Here is a 26,163-nt window from a genome sequence, read left to right as displayed (position 1 = left end):
CAGCCTCTAACATGTTTCAATAAGAAAGAAAAATAAATAAATAAAATAGAAAAACAAACTAATCTAACTTCCCACTTGACTCAAACAATTAAATGAGAAAAAAAGAAATTACACTCTGAATTAGATGCAGTCACCTCCTCACAGACACAAGCTATAACAGGTGAGTCCTGATTAACTCAAAACACTTCTTTAAGAGAAGAAATAACAACCAACTTAAAAAAAAAAAAAAAAATCTACCCATTGCAGACTTGGAAGTAAGTATAGTTGTCAAGGTGTCACATAGGTATCTAGGTGAGTTTCCAAGGGCTGTACAATTGCCCACCTTATCTGAACTAACAAAGCAAGGGCACCATAGGGACCCCGAAGGTGCAACCAGATCCAACAATCATAGGATCCCTAAGAATTTGGACCCAAAACAAAGCCCTAGAGGCACACCAAGAAGCTGGCCAAAATCAGAGAAGGGCAATTTAATCATTTCCCCACACCACTTGGGCACCAGAAGGGTTCAGTTAACTCCAAATAATTTTAGAATCCAACATCTAATTTTTGTTTTTAGATTGAACTAGTTGTTAACAGTCCTTATCTGAGTAAGAGTCCCAGTTGGAATCAAATTTTCAAGTAGGATTCCTTCTAGAAGTTGGTTGTTTATTTTTGCAGGTTGCCTTGGTTTACGAGCTCTCTAGAAGATTCCTTTCTAGTTGTCTTATTTAAGTTGTTGAGATGTAAAAGGAATCCCAATCCAAAGTGAACTCCCTAGTTTGAGTTCAAGTAAGTTTCTTAAGTTGAGTCTTAGCTTGTTTCCATCAATTGGAAGAAGCCCCCACCTCAATAAACAAATCGCTTGGAGAATTAATACAAAATCAGAGACTTGGAGTCGTGGGAAGCAAGCCCACGGCTTGGGTCTAAGAGATAAAGGATGTTGCTGCAATTTCGGCATTGGTTCATCTTCTTCGTCTTCTTCATGCATCCGGCAGCAAGCTACTCCAAGCAGCAAACCTTGCATCCAGCCCTTTCCCCAATCAAGTAAGTCAAACCCCTACCCATTCCCAATCCAATTCCCCTCCCTACCCTTATCATGAGCTTCCCCTTCTCCCTCTTCTTCTTGCAGCAGCAGCACCCATCCCCTTCAAAAACCCTAGACAAACCCCTGCCTTTTCCCATCACCCTACCCCCAGGATTGGACCTCTTCCCTCCACCATTCCTAAAACCAAACACAGCGCCTCCCTAGTTGTGCAGAATTTTCCTGCACTTCATCTTCTTCCCCTAGAAACCCCAAATACTAATTACACCAAAATTCTCACAACTCCTAAACCTTTCAACCAGACCCCAAACCCTTTTAGGATTAGTGGCATTAACCTCCCCGACACCCCCTCTACCTCCCTTCTCAACCCTAACCCTAACCAGTACCCTAAGAGTCCTAAACCAACTAGGATACCATATTTTCTAAACCGTAGACTGTTAGGGTTGTTTCTGAAATTACAGAACCATAGCAACAGATATTTTCCATTAATTTCAGACCAAGTCCTAACCTGGCCGAACCCTATTTCTTACCCCCATTAACCCTAGACTTATTCCATACCTAGATCTAAGAGTTGGGACACAATTCAGGCCTTGTCGCAGGGTTCCTATTGTGTCTGAGTGAAGTTTAAACTACTCTTTGTTAATATTGATCTGGACAGCAAGGATTAGAACCCAAAGTGACCTCCAATTCCAGATCTAGACAGCAGGGTTACAAGCCTAGAACTACTGTTGTCCTTTGAGATTTGACCCCAAACAGCAAGGAATTGAACCCTAGCTTACCTGCTGCTTTCCTAGAAAAGATCCTCCTACTGGTCCTGTAATCTACATCACCAGCCGCCCTGGATGCCTAGGTCCCTAGGAAGTCAATTTTTTTTTAACTTTACTCTAAATGATGTTTTTCCTAACATTTTTATTTACTTGAGAGTATGTTTGTGAATGGATGAAAACCACAAGATTGGTTAGCAATACAGAAGGATAATCACCATCATTGGAAGGGGGAGCTTGTGACCTCTCACAAGATCACTAAATTACAAAGCATGACAACAACCCAAGCTCCTCAAACCCCCCATCACCCCCCCCCAACCCAAAAAAAGAGGCCCAACTCCATAGACTTGCACTTCATATGCCATTGTGAAAATCACCTGTCACCCCAATTCTCAAATTTTTGTCTCACTCCATAATAGGCATAGACTCCATTCACTTCCTCCTGCCTTCCAACGTTAACAGTTTAGTTACAGTTGGAGTGTTTGAAAGAAAGAACTGCTAAAATCTTCCAATGTAAACCAGTACCAATCACCATGAAGAGTCTAAGGGTGAGAAATTTGAAATATTCATAGCAATTAGTATTGGAGGAGTGTCAAGAGAAAACAATTTAATGTTAAGAACCCAGTAACTCCCTCAACTGAACCCTACATCAGCTCTTTGCAGCCATAGCAGCCCCTCAATCCCTTAGACACACACACCCAAGAGGAATAAATGGGAGAGATGTATCAATTAACTTTATCAATAATGTCGAAGATCTGCGACAGCCAGAACTTCCAAGTCCTGACGCCAATAAGAGCAGTTTTGTCCTCAGTTCCTTTTATTGAATTTAGGGTTGTTTCATACTCTATTTCATGTATTTCTGATGTCATAAAATAGGGGCATAACAGACTTCTTATCCTAAATAAAGTTGTATAAAACAGGGGCCTGAGATTAGAGAGACCATAAAATCACAGGCTGCCTACTTGTGGCTAACAAATGTGGTGTCTTCTTCTTCTCTGCTCTTGATCTAATCACAGGGACTGAAATCATATCAAGGTATCAGAGCACCTGTGATTAAGAGTATCTTCTTCCACTTCTGGTTTGCTTTCCTTATTCATCTTTCTCTTCTTACCTGGTGTGCAGCCACCTTGTGCTACTGTATGTGGTAGAACTTTTCCAACAACACGTATGAAGTTATCTGCCATTCCTTCTACTGCTGGAGTGGTGTGAACAAGGATCAGCCCCTGGTCAAAACCCTCAACTGGGCCCCAAGACCACTCCAAGGTGGCAAACCTAGGGCTGGCCGAACCCTAAGAAGGGTATTTTGGTCAATTCCAGCCTTAAATATTTGCCAGAATTGATCTTCAGAGCCTTATTTATATTTTTCAAAGAGTATATTGATAAGTCAGAAGTCTTGTTTGAGCTAAAGATGAGTCCTCGAGTCCTTAGGAGTCTTCTTTAAAGATAGACTCTTACAAGTCTTTATTTACAGAAGAGTTCCTTGTATTATTGTTGAAGTCTTAAGTCTTAGGGGGAATCTATTTTCAAGGAGATTCCAATAAATCTGTCTTTATTTGGATTGTTGAGATTATTTGTAAAGGGATCCTAATCTATAAAGGAAACCCTCTTAGGTTAGGCTATAAATAAGCATATCCATTCTTTGTATTTTCTTAAGTCATATTATTTGAAAAAGATTAATCAAGGATCTTGGTTCCCTGTGACTCGAGAGTTGAGATTCTTCTTCAAAGATCAACACCAGTATTCTGTGTAGCACTCTTCTTCCAAAAATTACAGCAGCCCGACAAGCAAACAACCCCCAGCCCCCTTCTCCTTCATTCTACCACCATCACAGTACCTCCCCGCCCCTTCCCCTTCAATTGCAGAAACCCCAGCACACTCCCCCACCTCCTCAACCCACTGCAAGGCCTCCCCCTACCCCTACCTTGTTTGTGCAATCCTAGAATCCCCTTCCCCTTGCTGTCACACCATTGGGAGCACCCTCCTGCCCCTATGACACCCTAAAACCCCTACCCTACCCCCTGCAAACCTTCCCAGCCTCTCCCCCACTGATCCCCTACCCTATGACACCCTCCCTCCCCCATCATACCCTTTTCTCCCTCTCTATCTCTCTCTACTGACTTGTGGCAGAAGAAGGGAAAAAAAAAAGAGAAGAAGAAGAAGAAGAAAGAAAGAAAGAAAGAAAAGAGAAAAAGAAAGAAAATAAAAGGTAAAAGAAAGATCCAAGGAAGATTGCCCAAGATCCATTCTCAAATCCTTTTCGATTTTGGTTTGTTAAAGCCCTAAAATTTTCTTAACATTCCTTTCACTTTCTGTTACCCAAATACCAGAACCCATAACTATCCCAAAATCATCCCTGAACCTTCCCATACCCAACCGCAGGTTTCCTAAGCATCTTTGATACGCCCTATATCGATTCTAGACATCTCAAAATCATCCCATGGGAATTTGTTAACCCTCTAAGCTTTGCCCTATCATCCCATAGAAACCATAAACTATTTTCTAGTGTTTCCTTCCAATTACCATCTAGATCGAGCAACCCATAGGCAACCCATTGCCAATTTAACTGCTGGAAGATTCTGGCCAAATCCTTAATTTTACGGAAACCTTTCTAGGAACCCTAACCCAAAAATTCAGTTTTCATCATGGAGACCTGGAGGAACCTGTTCATTGCTAACAAGAAGTCCGGGACTTGGGCCTGCTAGCTGCTGTTCCTTCTTGTATGGATCTGCTGGTTCTCTCCTTTCTCTGGGTATGTGGTCTTCCTCTGATGAATCAATGGTTAGTACCACCTCTAATTATATACCTTTGATGAATGGCTGGGTTGTACCATCTATGATGAAATGATGCTAATATTACGCTGCTGCAAGATCATTGTTAAGGAGAGTTAGTACTACTGCCCTTCTATTTGGTGCATACCTGTTTAACAGAATCTATAGCAACCTCATCCTTCTTCTGGTAAATACTAAAGTGACTTGATCATTGCTTTACCCTGCTGCAATTTCATACTAAAGAGCTATTCATACCGCTGTTCTAATGTTTACTGTTTACTGGTTTACCAGAATCAACTGCCACCTTGTTCTTCATCTAGTAAACAACAGATAGAGATTTGAGGTTTCAACCTACTGCATGTCTATGATTAATGGTTGATAATACTGATGTTTGCTGTTTACCAGAATCAACAGCAGCCTTATTTCTCTGCTGGTAAACGACATATTGAGGTTTATTATTACTGCTGCCATATTATACTTGCTGTCCCTTGTTACAGTGACTGCCTCGAGATTTTTTTTATCTGAACTGAATTAAAAACATTTATGAGAGACTGTATCAGTTTCAGCAATATGGGAAACTCTTGCAATACTACTATAGCTCTTTTAAAGGTATGATGGAAGAACTAAATGCATTTCAAGTTTCAATAGTTCAACCTATCATCACTGACGTTAAGAAGCTTAAGACTCAGCACAACAAATCCTTGTCTCTAAATTTCTTGCTGGACTGGACCCTGAATACAAGCATATAAAAGGACATCTGTTAACTAGTGTAAGTGTACCTACTCTGACTGATGTATTCTCTCACCTTCAGCATATCGGTTTATCAGGAACTCTAATAAATACCTCTAAAGGAAGTACTTCAGCATTTATCACCTCCTGTAGACGTGGTCAAGGTCGTGGTTCAAGTGGAGGTAGTTCATCTACTGATTGTAGTGGACAACAAATTGATCGAGCTGCACAGCAGTGTACCTTTTGCAAGTCTGGTCATTTGGTGGAAGCATGCTGCCAAAACATGGGAAACCTGACCAGGCTCATCAACAATCATGCAGTGTCTGATGGTGGTACTGACGTAGTCAATCCTACTGACACTACACTCACTTATGCATCAGTAGATCTCCAAAAGTCTACGTGATCATCTAAGCCAACTCATGCATTGTTTACATAATATTGAGGCATCCACTTCTCGCAAACTGGACCATCCACGTCAACTGCAACTTTATCCTATGCAGATACTCCTGCTTTCTGACCCTATTTCCTTTCCTTGGATCATTGATTCCAAAGTTTTCACTCAAATGACAGATAAGTCATCATTGTTTACTTCTTTTTCTACATCTAACCATCCTTCCTCTTTTATTATTGCCAATGGATCTTCCACTCTCATTTTGAGGACTGATAAACTATCTCTACAGCATCTCTTACCGTATCAGCAGCTTTACATGCTGATAAGTTTCCTTTTAACTTATTAATTATTATCTGTTGAACAACTTACTAAAACCCTAAACTGCTCTGTAACTCTTTGCTCCTACATCTTGTGCTTTTTAGGAACTTCATACAAAGAGAAGGACCAATGGAGCATATGAAAAGGATGTACTGTATTACCTGGACCATGCAGCCACTACATACTCTGCTGCTGCTGCTGCTGCTGCTCTGCTATTTCTCCTTCTAAATGACACTGTAGACTAGGACAAATATCACTTCTCTATTTACAATTGTTATTCCTTCATTCAATTCTGTTCAAACTTAATTGTGAAGCATGTGAGTTAGGGAAACACCACTGTGTTTCCTACCCCACTCGCTTTGTTAATCGTAGTTCATCGTTATTTGATTTAGTTCATTTTGATATTTGGGATCCCTAATCCCTATCATTTTCCTAATAGGCATGGTTTTCAGTATTTGTCACTTTGTTGACGATTATTCTTGTCTCACTTGGTTGTATTTGTTAAAAGAGAGAATTGAAATTTTTGTGAGCAAAACAAAAACTCAGTTTTTGGTGCCTATTAAAGTGTTCCTTTCTGATAATACCTAGGGATATTTACAACGTGATATCTCTAGTTTTTATGAATCAAATGGAATAATTCATCAAACTAGCTGTACTTATATCCCTCAGCAAAATGGTGTTGCTCAACGGAAAAACCGCTACCTTCTTGAGGTCACCCGAGCCCTCTTGCTCCAAATGCATGTTTCAACACAATATTGATGTGATGGTGTTTTGACTGCCTATTACCTAATTAAAGGATGCCCTTCTACAGTACTTTCTAACAACTCCCCCTTTTCTATGGCTTTTCCCACCTTATCCCCGTTCCCATTAAAACTGAGAGTTCTTGGCTGTGTTTGTGATGTAACCAAGGAGGATGGAAAAGCTTTTGGTTCAATTCTTACACCCACAGCAACAAATCCAGGGTTTTGCAATAGAGTTGGGAGGGTTTTAGGGTTTTAACAGTCACTAAAATGGGTTAGCTTTGGGTCAATTATGCTGCATTTGTTTGCAAAGGTGGGGTGCAAAAAAAGGGGTGGGAAAAAAACATGGGCCCCATGTGTAATGGGGTGAAGGAGAAGGAAAGGAAAGTGTGAAAAAGTGTTAATTGTGGGTCCCACATTTTACTTTTCTACACTTTTCCACAAAGTCCCACACAATTTGTGGGGTGGGAAAATTGGGTTGCCACCTCACCAGACAAGTTTCCTTAAAATTAAGGAAACTTGTCTCTAACTTTCCCACCCCAAGCAACCAAACAATGTACACTTTTAGGATTTAAAGGAAAAGTAGCAAAAGTTTGTTTTTTTCAAGAATTTTCCCACCCCACCTTTATTCCAGCAAACAAACGCAGCCTTAGGGTATTGAGAAGGGTATGGAGAAAGCTCAATTAACAAAACCTAGATAGGTTGGGATAAATTAGAAAAGGGTAAAATTAGGGTTTTAACAAAATGGGTTGGGTTTGGACAAAAAGGTTCAAATTTGGTGTATTTAGGTCTATGGGAAGCTTGTGGCAAGAGAGGAATGGGGATCTAATGATTCTTGCCCAATCTTGCAGATTTTCTTTTCTCCCTTTTCTTTCTTCTTTTTTCCTTTCTTAATTGTGGAAGAGTGGGAATGGGTTGTTTCTTGGTTTTGAGTGAAGGGGAAGGATCAGGCTGATGACCGAGGGTTTTGGGTGTGCCCTAATAAGGGATTAGGAGTCTAATCTTGGACTAGGGAGCGGGACAGCAAGGGTTCTTGGGTTTCTTGCACAAAATTCTTGTGAAAAGAGTGTCGCGCAATATTGAGAGAGATGAAGGGGAATAGTTGATGACTTAGGGTTAGGGACTGGGGAGGGGAATGACTTGCTTGCTGTTCTTGCAGAGGAAGTGGGCTGCAATCAGTGGCTGGTGTAGCAGAAAGAGAATCGCATTCAAGATTGAGAAAAAAAGAGCTTCTTTGACAACTGCAGGGTTCCCCCCAAAAGGACCCTACTCGATGCCTCCTTGGCTATAATTCTTTGAGATTTTCATTGACCAAAACCGTTTGTTACAGCGGTGGGCTTTGAATATGTAACCATTACACTAAGACTCCACAAAGACTTGAGACTAGGAATCCCAACACTAGACTGATCTTGGACTCCTAATTAAGACTCCACAACTAACAACTGAAATAAGACCCAATTAGGATTCTCTAATTTAAGCAAGAATCCAACTAAACAAATAAAACAAACAAAATCAAAGGACAAAGACAAAAATACCCGTAGGGGATTGCGCAAGAGCCTTGCGACGCTAAGGCTTCTTGTAGCTCTTGTTAGGGGCTTGTTTGGTGCATACGTCAATCCTCCCCTGATGCAGAATTAAAGACATATCTAAGAAAGAAAAGGCCCACTAGGTTAGGCCCATCAAAGACCTAAAGCTATCACCTGAATCAGCCCATGGCTTTCATAGGCTATGACTATTTTAGTGGGTCAAAATTAGTCCACATATGTTGAACTTTATAGTCTAGACCTAAGCCCAAGTCTAGATTTTAAAAGTCAATAAAAGGGGCTGTGGTTTGAAAATAAAAGAACTCATTGTCAAAGGAGTTTTCCTTTGTCAAAGAGGTAGGTAGTAGTTGAGTTATTAATAGGTAGGTGGTGTTAGCTAGTGGTTGGATGTTACCATTAGTGTTTATGTCTCTTTAGAATGCTATATAAAGAGACTTATGTAAGAGGTGAAGACACAACTTATGAATTGAAATCAAATTGCTTGCTAGCATTCCTCCTCTTTGGAGAACCCTTGTGTTTGATCAAGGTAGGTTGGTGTTCGATCCAATTGATCCACCTTGCGGTGTGAAGCCCGTGTGTTACATGTTACATTGTTATTGTCACTTTCTTCATTATAGTTCTGCCCTTATTTGAAGATCTATTCAGCCCATTATAATACCATTCTAGTTTCAGCCGTTTTTCCCATCTAAACTCTATTTCATCTTAAGTCCATCAAATTTGCAATTGACTCCCTGTGAAAGGGTCCTATTTGGGTACTATTTTGATCAATCAAATTCGGTATCCTGTTTGGTGCTTACGTCAATCCTCCCCTTCTTGAAAACATTCATTTCCAATGAATGGGTGAAAACCATATATCTCTCATATAGATCAGGATCAATCCTCTTCAAGTAATTTGCATGGATCCATGTACTTTTTAAGTTTTAATAGCTGGTTTTCCCTTCTTCTGGCCTAGGAATGCATGGTACCCTCAACCCTGGCCCTCTACAAGTGGTTTTGTGCATCCCATCTACTGCTCAATGGAATCTTCATCAGGGGGAGTGGGTTGAGGTAGTCACAACATATGCTCTATATCTCCTTCATCTGAATGGTGCCCTATTGTATAGATGTAGCTCTGTTAAATTAAAGATGTTGCTGATGCCCAAATCTGGTGGTAGCTCTAATACATAGGCATTTGAAGGTAAACGTTCTTGCATAATTTGCTCTAATGTCATTTATCCAATTGACCATTTTGTTGCTTTATCTAATCATCCTCCTCAAGTGACCAATCTTGTTATGTCTCTTTAGTCCTTCCACCTTTACCATCCCTTTTCATCACTCTATGGCTCTCCAAGACCCCGATCGGGGGGCTGCCATGGATATGGAAGTGGATGAACACATGGACTTTGGTTGATTTACCCCAGGTAAGGATGTGATTAAGCATTGTTGGGTAATGACTATTAAATATCACTCTGATGGCTCCACTGAGAGGCCCAAAGCCCATCTGGTTACCAAAGGATACACTCAAAACTCATGGTGTTAATTACTTTGAGACCTCTCCTGTAGCCAAGTTGAATTCAGTTCATCTAATAATTTATCTTGCAGTTAATTTTGACTGGTCCTAACTGTAGCTTGTTGACATCAAAAAATGCCTATTCATATGGCGACCTTCAAGAAGAAGTTTACATGGAGCAACCTCCTACGTATGTTGCTCAGGGGGAGAATAAACATCAAGTGTGCAAGCTGCATAAAGCCATCTATGGTTCAAACAATCTCCTACAGCCTGGTTTGAGAAATTCATTTGTTGTTAACCACTTATGGGTTTAACCAGAGTTACTCTAACCACTCAGTGTTTGTCTACCGTTGCAATGATAAAATTGTTATCATGGTGGTTTATGCTGATGACATTATTATTTCTGGAAATGATAGGGTTGGCATTAAAGAGGTGAAGACTAAACTACAGTCCCATTTCAGAATAAGGACCAGCAGATCTTTACTATTTCCTTGGGATAGAGGTGATTCGCAGCAAGAAAGAAATTAGTCAATCTCAAAGGAAGTATGTTTTGGATATTCTCACAAACACAAGAATGCTTTCCTCAAAGTGTGTAGATATTCCATCAGATCCTCATCAAAAGTCTGAAGTTGAAGATGGGGAATTAGTAGATGATGTTCATATCTCAGGAGTTTGATTTGGAAGTCAATTTACCTTACAATTACAGGACCAAACATGACCTCTGCTGTTGGAATTCTGTCTCAGCTTCACTTAGTCTCCAAGAAAAGCTCACTGGGATGCTGAAGTTTGTATACCTCGTTATCCTAAGCGAGCTCCAGGCAAAATGTTAACTTATCGGCCTAATAGACACATGGCTCCAGTACCCTTCTCTAAACAGATTGGGCAGGATCGGCCAGTGATCAATGGTCTATTACTAGATATTGCACCTTTGTTAGACGGAATTTGGTCACTTGGTGAACTAAAAGCGGACTACCATTGCTAGGCCTAGCGTTGAAGCTGAGTATAGAGCCATGGCCCACAGTGCAACTAAATTGACGTGGTTCTAGAATTGGGACTTCATGTGGATTCTCCAATGAAGATGTACTGTGACAACCAAGCTGCTACCAATATTGCTAGTAACCTAGTATTCCATAAGTGCACCAAACAATTAGAGGAAGATTGTCACTTTGTCAAAGATGTAGTGATGAAGAAGCTCATTGTCACTCCCTTTTTGTCCTCTTGCGATAAATTGGCAGACATGTTTACCAAGGGTTGTTTGCTCTTAGTTTTTCGTGCTAATTGTACCAAGTTGAGCATGGGTGACTTGTAAGTTCCAGGTTGAGGGGGAGCATTGAAGAACTGCAATAGCCAAGACTTCCTCTTATATTTAACTTAGGGTTGTTTCATATTCTATTTCATGTATCTTTTTTGCCATCATTAAGACAGGTGAGTGACTGTTGATTTGGTTTAGGGTTTGGGTGATGCGATTGGGTTCTTTGAAATGGGTTGGTTCAACTGGTCTGCTTTGATTTTTTGGTTCAGTTGGGTTGATCAGTTTATTTTGCTGGTTCATACATCTTCTAGTTCAAATTAGTTGGTTCAACTGATCTATTTTGATCCCTTTTTTGTTTTGAGAAGAAATTTTGGCAATACTAGTAGCTCCCTATTCTTTTTGAAGAAATTTCTTTGAGTTGACTGAGCATTGTTGGGTGTTACTAGTTGTTATACTTGTTAAGGTGTTTCTCATTAAATCATCATGTCTAAACCTAAAAGTTCCATTACTAAAAATCTGCAATCATGACATCCACATCCCATCGTATTTCTGAACATAAACTTGAAGGGCTACAGAGGAAAATATAGTCCAGGTTGTGTTGACTGATCATGGACAACAAGATCATCTTACAAAGTTCACAGGGAAGGATACATGGTGGAAGACTATCTTCCCACGGAAGACTGTAGATGCCCAAACCTTAAGGCCGCTATTGAACTCCATGGAGTAAATATTGTTGACTTAGTTACACATAGTGACACAGTGGAAGATTTATGGGACCACCTAAACATATTGTATTCTAGACAGAATAATGTTTCTCATATCTATGAGGTTTCACACAAGAGTTTTATAGGGCTGATAGGAAGGGCAGAATTGTGACCCAATATTTAGGGGATTATAAGAAAACGTATGAAGAGTTAAATTCCATTATACCCATTTCATCAGAAGTTGTTGAGATGCAAAATCAGCGGGAACAACTTGCAATCATGGGATTTTTGGGAGGACTTGGAAAGGAATTTGACTTAGTTATAACACAAATTTTAGGGGGAGATAAGGTACCCTCACTGTCTGAAACTTTTCCCATGTACTTGATGTGTCCAAAGAAAACACACGAGTCTAGTTCCTCCAATAATTCTGCATTAGCATCTTCTACTCCAAACTATGGCTCTGGTGGTGGGTCAGGTTTTGGAAGTACACGGGGTCACGGGAATGAAGGATCAAGTAAAAACCCAAACTCAGGGATCCATTGAAACTAATGGGAATGCCAAGACTTGTCATCATTGTGGAAAGCCAGGACATATACAGAAATTTTGCTAGAAGCTTCATGACAAGCCACCTCAGATTGCTAACACTGCATCATCAGAGCCATCCAATACTGCACAACCAGAAGGGAAGATTGTGAAAATGACTGATGAAGAATATGCCCGCTTCACCCAATTTCAGGCACTTTAGTCTCCAACTCCTACTACCACCTTTGTTCAGAAAGGTAATGCTACAGCCTGAGTATCTACATTTCGTCCCTGGATCATTGACTTAGGGTCATCTGATCATATGATTGGTGTTTCATGGTAACTTTTCATCCTTTCCCCCATCTTCTTCCATTGTGACTCTCGTTGATGGTTCCCATGCCACTGTTAAAGGTATAGGAACTGTCAGTCTCACCCCCCAACTTATCCCTGTCTTTTGTTCTATACTTACCTGAGTATTCTTTTAAATTATTATACGTTCATAAATTAACCACCACCAATAATTGTTTTATGACTTTCTTTCTGAGCTATTGTATGTTTCAAGACCTTACAACGAAGAGGACGCTTGGTAGAGGCCGTCAATTGGGAGGGTTGTACTTGTTTAATGACATTCCATCTGTTGCTTACACGAGCACATCTACCCGTCACCAAATTCATTGTCGTCTAGGCCATTCTTCATTAAATACTTTGGAAATTTTGAAAAAACAATTTAGTTCAATTTCTTCTTTACCTTGTGAATCATGTCAGTTTGGGAAGCTTCATCATGTAAGCTATCCCCTTTCTCCTAATAATAGGGTTGACAAACCTTTTTCTCTTGTTCATTCTAATGTGTGGGGACCATGTCCTATTATTTCCACTTTGCACTTTCCATATTTTGTTACTTTTGTGGATGATTATTCTAGAGTTAATTGGATATATTTGATGAAAAATCGTTATAAATTGTTTAACATCTTTTGTGATTTTGTGACTGAAATTCGCACACAATTTGGAGTAATTGTTAAAATTCTTCGGAGTGACAATGCAAAAGAATATTTTCCATCTCCCTTTAACACATCTATGACATCATATGACATTCTTCACTAAATCCTCTAATGTCAACACCTCACAACAAAATGGTGTGGCAAAACAGAAGAATCGCCACCTAATGGAATTCATCCACTCTTTACTGTTTGAAATGTGGTGCCCACCTTTTTGGGCCGATGTTGTCCTAACTACTTGTCCCCTTATTAACCGAATGCCTTCATCTATTTTGAAAGATGGTATCTCGCCTTCCTTATTGTTTCCAAGTAGACCTTTGCATGAGTTGCCTCCGCGCGTCTTTGGGAGTGTTTGTTTTATCTGGGATCACAAACATGGACTGTCTAAGCTTAATTTGAAAGCCCTTTAAGTGTATGTTTGTCAGGTACTCCCATACCTAGAAGGGGTATTATTGTTATTCATTGAACTTCAAAAATATTTTATTGAAGCTAATGTTTCATTTTTTGAATTTGTCCCTTATTCCTCTAGCCTTGTTGATGTTTCTTATATGGATGTGGATCCCCTTGTTATTATTTCCTCTCCTATTACAATCCAACCACCGCTTCCACTCGTCCAGACAAAAATCACTACTGTGTATCAGCAACGTCCAAAGACATCTATAGACCATCTTTCTCCATCGGCTCCTCACCCTTGGATCCTGTGGTAAGTCCCCCTATTTTTGACCTTGATGTTCCGATTGCTCTTCGTGAATGCACTCAGAGTTAGGTTCAGTATCCCATCCCTAACTTTGTTTCATACACTAATATTTCTCCCCTACTTTTCATGCTTGTTTATCTACCACTGAGACTCACCCACTTCATAAGACTTTGTCTGAAGCCCTGTCAAATCCTAGGTGAATGGTAGCAAATGACTGAGGAGTTGGCAGCCCTATAAGAAAACCATACTTGGGACCTTGTTCTTGCCTCCTAGGAAAGCTACTATTGGTGTTTGCAATGAAAGTACATCTTGATGGCACAGTTAGGTTAAAGGTTAGACTTGTAGTAAAAGGATATGCTCAAGTGCATGGAGTGGACTATTTGGATACTTTTTCTCTTGTTGCAAAGCTCACCTCTGTTTGGATTCTGATAACCTCAGTTGCTACATATCATTCACCCATGTTTCAGCTAGATGTGAAGAATGCATTCCCCAATGGGGATCTCCATGAAGAAGTTTATATGGAGCAACCTCCAAGGCATAGAAAAAAATTCGAGAGAAACTCAAGTTTCGACTAGGTGAAAGTGGGAAACTAGGAAATTTCGAGAAAACTTAGGACTTTTTTGTGCAAGTTTCGACATGAAGTTTTGATATGTTTTAGGGAGTATTTTAAGGTGGGACTCTGCATTTAAGCTAATTAGAGTATAAAGAACACATTTGCTGTATTTTGCTATTAAAATCAATGTAGATATGTCATTTAACGTACATAACATCAATGTAGAGTTGTCCGAGAAGTACATTATAAACTTAACTACTTAAGTACATAACATTCAATATATAATTTCTAACTTCAAAACATCAAATACGAAGTAACTGACAATAAAAGGAAAGTACAACTCAGTACCAAGAGGAGTGCCTCGGTGGATCCATCCTATGAGCTAAGTAATACTATGCATGTAACATCCTCTCCTATAACCAACGAACATAGACATCCCATGACATTTTATGCCTATGGTTGTCAAGGTAATCAACAATTGTAACTTTATAAGTCTGGTCATCAACAATCCTAAGATAACCAGTTTGAGGGAATACGCTATTTGGATAGGGAAGTCTAAATGGAGGGGGTATTTGAGGAAACATGAAAGAAACAAAAAATTGAAAATATGGGAAAGCTACGAAACTTGCAAGAAAATGTCCTAGGTTTCCACAAATTTTCCCAGGTTTCCACGAAATTTGGGAATTTTTTCCCTCATGAACCAACCAATTCAGCTGAGTTGAACCAGGTTTCAACAAGTTTTGATGAAATTTTTACGGTTTCAATCGAACCTTGGGATTTTTTTCCGGTCCCCTAGTTTTTCGTTTTGAGGTTCCCAAAATGGAAAATTTCGGTGGAAATTTCACAAGTTTCAATGGAATTTTGTTCTATGCTCCAAGGTTTGTTACTCAAGGGAGAATGGTCTAGTGTGTTGATTGAAGAAGTCATTATATGGGCTGAAACAGTCCCCACAAGCGTGATTTGGCCGATTTACTTCAGTTGTGACAGAGTTTGGTTTAACTCGTTGCGAGAGTGATCACTCAGTATTCTACCGTCAGTCTAGTGCAAGGAGGATATTCTTAGTTGTGTATGTGGATGATATAATTATTAAAGGAGATGATTCAGCTGGTATTGATGCATTAAAAACCTATATACAGAAATAGTTTCAAAATAAGCATTTGGAAAAACTTAAGTATTTTTTGGGGATTGAAGTGGCCTAGTCTAAGAAGGGAATCTTTCCATCCCAACATAAATATGTTGACTTGTTATCTGAAACATGAATACTTTGCTCAAACCCTTTGGATACTCCAGGATCCAAATATAAAACTTATGCCTGAAGATGATGATGTCCATGACAATCCAGAGAAGTATTGAAGGTTGGTTGGAAAGCTAAACTATTTGGTTATAACTCATTGACATTGTGTTTCCAGTCAATGTGTGAGTCAGTTCCTATCTAGCCCTCATACCACTCAATGGAATGCAGTTGTGCACATATTAAGGTACCTTATGAGAGCTCCTGCACGTGGACTGCTTTACACAAATCATGGTCACACGAAAGTTGAAGGATTTTTTATGTAAATTGGGCTGGTTCACTGATTGATAGAAGGTCTACCACAGCCTATTGTACCTTTGTCAAAGGAAATCTTGTGCTTTGGAAAAGTAAGAAGCAAACAGTGATTTCTCAATCCATCGCAAAGTCAGAGTATCAAGCCATTGCACTTGTCACTTGTGAGCTGATATGGACCAAACAAATTTTGGGGTTAGCTTGGATTTAGTCATGAGCTTCCTATGTCTCCATGGTGTGACAATCAGGCAACGACTCACATAGCATCAAGTCTTGTTTTTCATGAGCATACAAAGCATACAAAGTTCAGGAGAAGCTTCAACAAGGACTGATTTCCACTTGTCAAATTTGAACTGGAGAACAGTTGGCTGACTTATTTACAAAGTCTTTAGGGGCAAAAAGAGTAAGGTATATTTGTAACAAGCTGAGAATGTTTGATGTTTATTCTCCAGCTTGAAGGGGAGTGTTAGAGCCTTGGAGGGCATTTTGGAAAACAAAAGTAGGGCTTGAGATTCAGCACCAGGCACTAAAACTCAAGCAAAGTACTGCTATTTTGAGTTCATATTGGACTCTTCTTTCCTTTTTTGAAGTTTATTGTAATTGGGAAACTATACTATGAATATAGAAGTAATTAAGTGGAGTTCCTCAATCGATTGAGGTTCCTCTCAATCTCAAATCTTCTTCTTCTTCTTCATGTGTTATCTACAACTCTCCTTCTTCGACTCCTTCTGTCTATCTCTAAATTTTTTCCATAATTAGTAGTCCTAAACTAAACATATATTAATATCATAGCAATACAAAACCATTTAAGCCATCAACAAAGCAAAAGACCAAAAATGAGAAGTCTGGTACAAACCTTGCAAAATTCCCAAAGGAAGAGCAAATAGTGTTAAGGAAGGCAAAGGAGTGACTGAAATAGGGTGAAAAATGTGTTGAAAGCAATCAGCAAAAAAGGACTTGAGGTCCAAAAAGCCTAGACGAAAGCCGTGAAACCAGTCGAGACCTACAGGATTTTCACAGGTTTTGATTCACCACAGGTTTCGTCTCAGTTTTCCAAAAAAAACCAAGATTTTGACCGAAATTAGCATCATGTTTACAACTCTCTAAACTACATCCACCTTAAAGCATGTCCATCAAAGCAAATTGCTGTCGGTCTAAGTGCCTCATCATTGTCAAGTCCGTAGAGGTGGAAATACCTCTTGGCCTTTGCGATCTATCCAAAGGGGTCGTCGATGCCTAGGAAGAAAAACTGTGTTCTGTGACTTCTGCAACTTGATATGGCTCCTCGATGTTTCCCCTTTGCAAATTATCCCCTGAAGAAGGTGTTGGTGCTCCTGGTAGTCGCTCCTCTGTCACCTCCAGCGCTGGTTAATCAAGTTCAATGGCTTTTCCACACTGCAGGTAAGATCAAATCCCGTTTCTGAATTCCTGATTAGCCCTTTCTTGCTTCTCCATATGCTGAATCAGAGACCTAATTTCAAATCTATTACTGCTGCCTGATCCTGTAGAACAGCTATGGTAAACTCGACTTTCCCTACTCTGCCCTCCATTCTGCCCCTTACCATCTCTACAGTCGCAACGTGCTCTGACACCATGTTGTTAGAAACCTGATAACTCCCTCAATCAAACCTTCGAACCCTATATCAGGTCTTGGCAGCCCTGTGAAAACCCCTGCAACCAGCTCATGCCAGCCCCTGTAACAGAGTCATAAACACACTGCAACCCAAAAGGAATAAAAAACAGAGATGTATCGATGCACTTGGTCACTAAGATAACTTACAGATAGCATTTCAAGGGAACCAAGTCCCCGGAATGCCTTATTAGATTGCCCAATCGAGGGTCTCCCCCCCCCCTGGCACGCAAGCTTGCCCTACACAAAATACTAATTCAGTCCCCCACTTTTTCCTCACTTCACCCTCTTCTCTAATATAGCCCCGAGCAAATCCTAACAAACTAACAAAACCCCTTCCATGTAGGACAGCATGGAAGTGGCTGCTCCCAAATGAGAACTCGCCACCCGTCCCTATGGCTGATCCTGTCCCCCACATGTTCGGACGGGGTTGATTCCCTACCACCCTTCTACTCTACCCCACAGTGTAAACCCTTCCCCCCCCCCCCAAAAAAAAAAAAAAAAAAAAAGAACTAGTGTCCTAAAATTCAAACTTTAACTGTATTTGGATTTTGAGAGAAATATTAATAAAGGGGAGTAGCCTTGAATCTTTAGGAGGGTTTGTTTCTCAATTGTGTATATAAAACAATCTGCAGACATGCCTCCACAAACTTCAAACATGAAATGCTTCCCAGAGATGCTACCACAAGTAAGATACAAAGGTGTGTCAACTCTCTTTTTTTTTCTTTGTTTTGGTGTCAGGGGGACTGTGAAGGATCTGAGGAATAAACTTTGAGGAATCTTCACCTAAATTCTGATTCTATCACTTCAAAAGTTCTGAAATCTTCTAATGTCCTTATAGTGATGAATTTTCTCCGGTCACAATCCCCATTCACTAATACAAGTCCCCCAAACTATTTTGACAATGGACATAAGCCATTCCAGATTTCCACTTCGATTATAGATTGTCAAATTGCAAAATAGTCTATTATCCAATGAATCTACTTTTCTGATGACTACATAGATTTAGCAACAGTACTTAGATGCAAAAGAATCTCAGCAACCTTGCAACATTGGAAATATAGGATGAATTTTAAGTTTGAGAACAATGATAAGAAACATGAAAATGGTACTACACTGCTAGAGGGAACAAAAGTTCAGCTATGTCCATGAATACTATCACTTGTACATTCCAGATGACAGACAAGGAAAACTAGTGACGTAGGTTAAGGAGAGCTCTGAAAAGGAAAGTAGCTCTTACCAGTAGATGAGAACCTTCCCGAGCTGTATCAATGTATAGATGTCTGCCTAAAATGTTGACCTGTACTCTTATATATAAGCTAAGCATCGTCATCGCCCACAATGACGATATCATTCTTGTGAAACCTAGTGTACAAAATTAACCCAATTAAGACAAAGAATCCAATTGTTTCTTTTATGTAGTCTTATACACCCTTCAAGCGGAATACATAAGATAGAAGAGAGCCCTACAATGTGAAATTATTAGCAAAAAGTCAGACAAGACCCAACAACACAATATTGATAGCATAATCATACTTAGAATTTTGAGTCTCTCCCACAGCTGCAGTTTCTCCGGGTTGGTAAGCGTGTTCGGCTGACCCTTCCCTTGGGAAAGCCTTGCAGTCAACGGTGAAAGGTCCAACTCTTCTGCAATCCGACTTTGCAAATAATGCATTGAATAAGGCAAATTTGTCGAATCGGCTATTCTTTGAATGTTCTCAAAATGGGCTTGCAGTCTACCAATTGAAGGAAACAGAAGTCAGGAAGAACCAAATAAAAAGGAATGCTGGAGATAAAGGCTATATCCAATTATTCAGAAAGTATCAGAATCCGATCTTAACTGGGCCTTTATGAGTTCATCGGTTGCCCTCTCGCCTTCAAGTTCTCTCTCCAAATCAGAGAGCTTCTGTTTATGAGCATGATAAAGCTTATACAAAACATATCCGCTCCCAAGAACTCCGACTGTAACAAAAAACTTCCTTCTATGCCTTCTCCAAAAACCCCTACATTACAGGGAAGGGAACAAAACCCAAATAAAGAAAAAACTAAAAATTGAAGGAAACACGTATAGACATTGAAAGACCAAACGAGATAGAAAATTCGAGCAGAAATCAGATCTTCTACAAAGAAAAATCTAACCAGATAATCAAACATGGAAACTGACCTTAAAGAAAGCATCATTTATGTCAGAATTTTGAGAAACCCATCACTAAATTGTCATTTTCAGTGCCTATAAGAACTCCGAAGGAGAAAAGGAAGGAAAACCCATAGATAATGGAGTCTTATCTCTTTCGATGCAAAACGATGTTCCCAAGAGAGGTCAGTGCAGAAAGAGAAGCAATTACTTCCTGGGTAATTGGGATAGAAGCAACTAGTAACCACTGCATCAACTATAGAACGTCTTCGAAAGGGATTGCAGAACAATAAAAGACACTGAGAGAATAAATACCCTACAGTTCAATAAAAGATCAGAGGCAGGAAATAAGTAGAAGAACAAGGCGTTTGTCTTCCGGTCTGGGGATTCTGGTTTGGTAAAGAAGAATATATCTTGAGCAGTAAAACCTTCAAATTTATCTGTGAGGTGACCAGATAGTTGCTCATGGAGTCATGGTTGGGGGCCTTGGGACTCAGCTGTTTCGGCCAAAAGGGGCAAACGCGCGACTGGCTGAAGTGAGAGAACGAGAGATAGAGGCTAGCTCTGTTTTTCTTCCCCAGTATTATCGATGGACCAACCCGGTTTACTTTCCACGGAATCGGTAATTTTTTTCTGAGGGAAAAAGAAAAAATTTCAGCGCTACCCTTGAGTTATTCAATTAATTTTCAAAACCCTATATGCTAAATCATATCAAAGGTACATTGCTATTAGAAAATTCTCATTAACTATTGTGTAAGCAAATTAAATATTGTAAAAGGAGAAGAATAATCTTGAACTAAAAACTCATGCTTGGACTCTCTTTTTTCCTCGCTCTACTGTCTACAATTTCTTCTTCTTTCAATCATAAATTTTCAAAAGGTTTGAGAGATATCCGTCATAAATAATGCTTTTAAATTAAAGATATGAAGGTAATATTGAAAATAGGTATGTAACTAACTGAGACTAATGGTGTTAGTAATTATAACCAAAAAAAAAAAAAATTTAAGATGATTTATTTATTGTCACCTAAAAATTATCAAAAAATTAACGGTTGTACGCTGCCATAAGAAGTAATATACCGATGAAAAAATGATTATTTTCTCGAAGACTATAAAGTAAGTATCAAAATAATTATATCAATTTTATTCGAACAAATAGTAAGAAATAGAATTATCCTAGACTAATATGCAAATTGAACGTTTTTGTTAATATTTGATAAGCATGCATTTATCATTATTTATTTGATTTAATTTCTCATACTTAGTTAACTAAAATAGAGCTAATTGAGTATTTTTGTGATAATAATGTGGAGCAAAGTTGGCATATTAGATATTGGATGATTTTAATTAAAATAAAATCATCCAAGGGCGGAACTAGGATTCAATAATGGGGGAATAATAAAAGTTCAGATTGGGGAATCATCAATGCTTTTCCTACATATTTTGTGGGGTTCACATATATTTGACAAAAATAGGTAAATTATTAATAATGGTATTTTTTTTTTCAACAAGGTAAATTAAAACATCAGTTAAAAAAAATACACGTGATATCGTAAAAAATTTGTAAACAAAAAAAAAATTTAGGTCAAAAATGCAATCCAATGTTAGTTAGTTACCTTACAATTATAGACATTTTATTTACAATATAAAATCAAATAATAAAAATTGCAAAAGAAATATAAAAAAATAATATAAAATTAAATAAAGAATAACATAAAAAAACAATTTTTGAAAAAAGAGAAAGATAACCTAATTGTGCAGAAGATTTTTTCTCAAATTTTCCTTAATCCACACTTATAAAATAAATAAATAAATAAAGAAACGAAAGAGAATAAATAAGAAGAAAAGATGAGATATGAGAGAATAAATAAGGATTAAGGAGTTAATTTTCATTAGAAATGACATTTTGAATATTTAATAATTATTTTTTTTTTTTTTCAAAAATTTCCCTTAACCCACGTTTATAGAAGGAGAATATATAGGAAGAAAAAATGTGAGAGAGAAGAGAGAGGATAATTAATAGGAATTGAGGAGTTAGTTTCCATTAAAAATGGCATTTTGAATATTTAATAATAATTTTTTTTCAAAAAATTCCCTTAACCCACATTTATATAAGGAGAATAAATAGGAAGAAAAGATGTGAGAGAGAAGAGAGGGGAAAATAAATAGCTATTGATGATTTATTTTTTAAATAGAGATGACATTTATACCCATTATTTTACCTTTAAAATTTGTTTTCAAATTGGGGGGGGGGGTTAATAGTGATATTTCACATGTGAGAAAATGAAAAAACTAAAGAAATAGTAAAAAAATTAAAAATCCGGGGACCTAGGCCCCCCGTGGCCCCTTAGTGGGTCCCCTGAAATCATCTATCCAATAAATCATGAATGGTGATATCCTACTTAATTAATGCAAAGAGGGCATAAATCTTAACTAAAGTGAAAAAAGGTGGAGGTCCAATGAACAAAATTGGTAATAAGATATGCAAATCGTGTAAAGAGACTCACTTTGAATATTTTGGGCATACATCTCTCGTTTGAACTCGGATTACGGTGACTCGAGATTCTATGGAAAGATAATGAAAAAATCTAGAACTTTTTAATTTTGCATTTTCCCATAATCCGAACGAATAAAAGTCAAATTGATGGGTAAATATGACAAATTTATTGTGTGCGAGATAGATAAAAATGAGAAGTCAACCACAGATAGAAGACGGCGAACACAGATCTTGGATCTCATATCTCTTTCATTGCTCGAGAAGAAGATCATAACCCTCTCTCTAAATTTTATCTGTATTTGTTTTATGAGCTTTGGTATAGTGAGTAGCTAGTTTCTTTTCTTTGGGATGTACATGAATCATTGCTTATTTCATTAATTTGATTGTTATATGTCTTCTAGTTGATTTTTTTCCCCCTTCTACCTTTCATTTATTAAAATCATTGCATAATTTACAACAATATGTTAAGCTTTAGGTTGAGGACCGGCTTAGGAAAACATTGTATTCCTCTTTATAAGTCCTATTACTCATACTAAATACAGTTAGAATCATAATACTTGTTTGTTGACTTACTCACCGGTTTCAACAGATTGCCGTCCCGCTTGCAGCGGCCAACGTAAGGTGTGAGATTCTTGGTCCACCTTTCCCTACCTATAAGGGCTTCCCTTTCTTTTGAGCAACTACATCATGAATACAGTGAGCTAGTACGTCTTTGAATACAAAGAATAACAATATAAGGAGATAGAGGGTCCCCTTGATGCATTCCCCATAAGGATTGAAGGAATTAGTTGCTTCTCCATTCCATAAAATACTCATATTGGTTGTGCTTATACAAGCCATAATGGCCATGATTAAACTGTTGGGAATACTTGCACGTGTTAATGTATCTGCAACAAAACTCCGCCTCAATCTGTCATAGGCAATTTCCAGGTCAATCTTGATAGCCATGGTCTAAGTCTTACTTGATTTCTTATGCATGGTGTGAAAGATTTTTTGGGCTGCAATAATATTTGAGTAAATTGCACTGGCACCCCAAAATAGAGGCTTTAAAGCACTGACACCCCACTTTATGTTTGAAAAACACAGACACCCCATTCATTAAACACACTAGTCCATTCTCTAAGTGAAACTTTTTCTTTTCTTTTTTTCATTCCAAAAGTTTGCCACGACAGATGTCACACAACAGATGGTCATCAACATAAGTTTGCCACGACGCCGTTGCCTGAATTTCTTCTAGGTTCTACTAACTCCGCTGATGTTTTCGCCGCTGCAAAGAAGGAAAGCTAGCTGTGAAGGGTTTAACCTCTATTATCGCGTAAGGCTTAAGTCTTTTTTAATCCTTTATTAACCCTCCTACACCTTAAGAAGCGGCTGCCCCGTTCTTCCTTGGAGTTGCTTGGTACCTTCTCTGAAGTTGGTCTTGAATCTGCAAGGCAGGTGGCGGAGATACCTCATCCGGCCAGGTTCGGTGGTCTTCCTCCTAATAGCCTTCACGCTCCAGTTCTATTTCCTGGTACGGGCTGAAGGGTACCCGCAAGCAGATCATCTGCTCTTCTGAAGATGAAAGCTGCGGCGCCCGCATCTCACACAGAGAATGTGAGTCTTGTTCCTCCTCTTACCGAAGCTTCCTATTCCTTTGCCCATTGTGAGAGTATCAAAGAAACCCTAAGCTCCGTAGCCACTCAGCCCGCGTAAGGCTTAAGTCGAGAGATAGATATGGTTATTTCTTTGTTCAACTCTGTTTTCTTCTCTGGAGCAGGTGGTGTTCAAGAAGATATGATGACGATGGTAGGGGAAAATTATCTCATCTGGGTCTTGGCAAATTCATTCATTCCACCTTCCAAGCATAGAGAAATAAACAGAACCCAAATGACCCACTTGGATTTTCTCCCTCTAATGAACTTGAACTCGCCGTCTGAGATGAGGACAACGTCATCGCCAACGACCATGACATCGATGTTGACGATGGGAATTTGGTTAATGATACAGGCTTGAATATAAACAGAGCATGGCGTAGACCAGGACTAAATAGCCAGTCATGAACATCCCAATAAATTTCTACTCTAAATTTACTCATGGAAATAGATGCATTACCTCTGAATTTCCATTGGAGATGCTTAACATGAATGGCCGATTGTCCATCTATCTTTATCTCCATTTTTGGATCAAACCCACCATTAGGATTTGAAGATTGATCATTGTCTCTGTCATTTAGGTGATGGTGGTGATGGTGGCGATGGTTCAGAGGTTGTTGCAGTCTATGGTAATCTCATGAAAGCTACCCTTCTCATGAAACTTTACCCTTGTGGAGACGGCGGAGATAATCAGAGCCCAAGGCTTTTCTTTTTTCTTTTCTCTTTTGATTTTGGTAAGGGCATTTTTAGAAAAAAAAAAAAAAAAAAAGTAGATTAATGGTTTCACTAACAGAATGGATTAATGTGTTTAATGAGTGGGGGTGTCTATGTTTTTTAAACATAAAGTGGTGTGTCAGTGCTTTAAAACTTCCATTTTGGGGTGCTAGTGCAATTTGCTCATAATATTTTCCTGTATATTTCTATCAGTCGCAAAACTAACTTGATTGGGTGAAACCAAGGATGGCATCAACTCCTTCCATCTATTGGTGATAACTTTGGTGACTATTTTGAAGCTGACATTAATACTTAATGAGATGGGTCTGCAAATGCTTCTTTGACTGTGCTACTCACCGAATCTCTGACTACTTCCCATAATTTTCATAAAAGGCAGCGTGGACTTCATCCTCGTGTAATTTACTCTCAAGAGTAGACAACCATTCATTATTTAAAATTGGAAAGTTATGAGTAAAATTTAATACCTGAAATTCATGGCTCTCTTCATAAAAAAAAAAAAAGCTCCGTGAAGTAGTTGACTGCATGAGCCTTCAAATCGTCAAGTTCGTGAGTGATTCGCCATCACTATTTTTCAACTCTATAAAAATTGTATTTCTTCTTTTGCGAATGACTGTTGAGGCGGTGGAAGTATTTGGTACTTCTGTCTCCATTAAGCATCCATACTTTCTAAGATTTATAAGCCCATAGAATTTCCTCTCTATCAATTTCTCAAGTTCCAACCTTTACTCCTCTAATTTTATAAGAAATGGTTATAACTCCCATCAGCTAAACGGTGTTTGTAGTTTCTTTTAAGTTCATGAATGAAGTTCTTCAGTTTCGTACCAAAAAAAAAAAGCTAAACGGTATTGAATACCTCTTAGTCTAGTGTGTAGTGATTTCCTTTTAGCCGAATGGATACTGCCAAAAATATTGCGGTTCCATTGTGGAAGGTGTTGTTGCATTGCTGTTAATAAATCCGTCAGATCTTCCTTTGCCACCCAACCCTCTTTAACAATTTGTGGGAAGTCATGATGGGTAAGCCACAACGCCTCTAGTCTGAAAGGCTTAATAAATTTTTTCTTGCAACTTTGCTCCATTTCAATAATTAAGGGAGTGGTGATCAGATTTTATTCTGGTGCCACCGCACTCCAGCTGCCTGAGAATAAAATACCATATGTAAACTCTATATCATACTATTATATACAAGTATGTGGATCCACATCCTCTGTAATTCCTTTTCACAATTCCCGTTTCCTCGGGGCCAGGGCTTGTATCCAAGTTACCCACAAATTGGTTTATACTTTATGGGTGGGTTTAATTCAATAGATTCGCTTCAATCTCCAGTATGTAACTCCTCTTTCGTGGTAAATATTTTTTTGTCCTTCATTTTCTTTGAAATACATTTAATTTTCTATTGTCTTTTATTTGTTTACTTTTTTTTTATTGTATATTTTTTGACATTTTAATTACTAACTAGTTCTCCTTCATAAAAAAAAATCATCTCATGAATTCTATCCTCTCCTCA

General features: G+C 38.6%; 1 protein-coding gene and 1 pseudogene across 1 annotated transcript in view; both read right to left on the bottom strand.

Moving 5' to 3' along the window:
- Nucleotides 1–20,358, bottom strand: part of LOC149024611 (peroxisome biogenesis protein 3-1-like) — a 34,226-nt gene extending 13,868 nt beyond the window's left edge. Inside the window, exons 1-4 of the mRNA XM_089144832.1 lie at nt 19,825–20,358; nt 19,502–19,663; nt 19,197–19,396; nt 18,901–19,025 (exon numbers count right to left, since the gene is read on the bottom strand). Of these exons, the coding sequence (XP_089000958.1) occupies nt 18,901–19,025; nt 19,197–19,396; nt 19,502–19,663; nt 19,825–19,841 (504 nt within the window). The 5' untranslated portion in view covers nt 19,842–20,358. The remainder of the gene's footprint in view (nt 1–18,900; nt 19,026–19,196; nt 19,397–19,501; nt 19,664–19,824) is intronic.
- A 3,292-nt stretch (nt 20,359–23,650) lies between these two features.
- On the bottom strand, nt 23,651–24,001 carry LOC149024610 (large ribosomal subunit protein eL37z pseudogene; annotated as a pseudogene).
- Between the last annotated feature and the right edge of the window lie 2,162 nt (nt 24,002–26,163).

Source organism: Hakea prostrata, chromosome 2 (assembly GCF_041222555.1).
Source record: "Hakea prostrata isolate BN-2017 chromosome 2, UWA_Hpros_2, whole genome shotgun sequence".
NCBI classification, from domain to species: domain Eukaryota; kingdom Viridiplantae; phylum Streptophyta; class Magnoliopsida; order Proteales; family Proteaceae; genus Hakea; species Hakea prostrata.
Note: the sequence above shows the minus strand (reverse complement) of the source record. Positions and strands in the feature narration are given on the sequence as shown.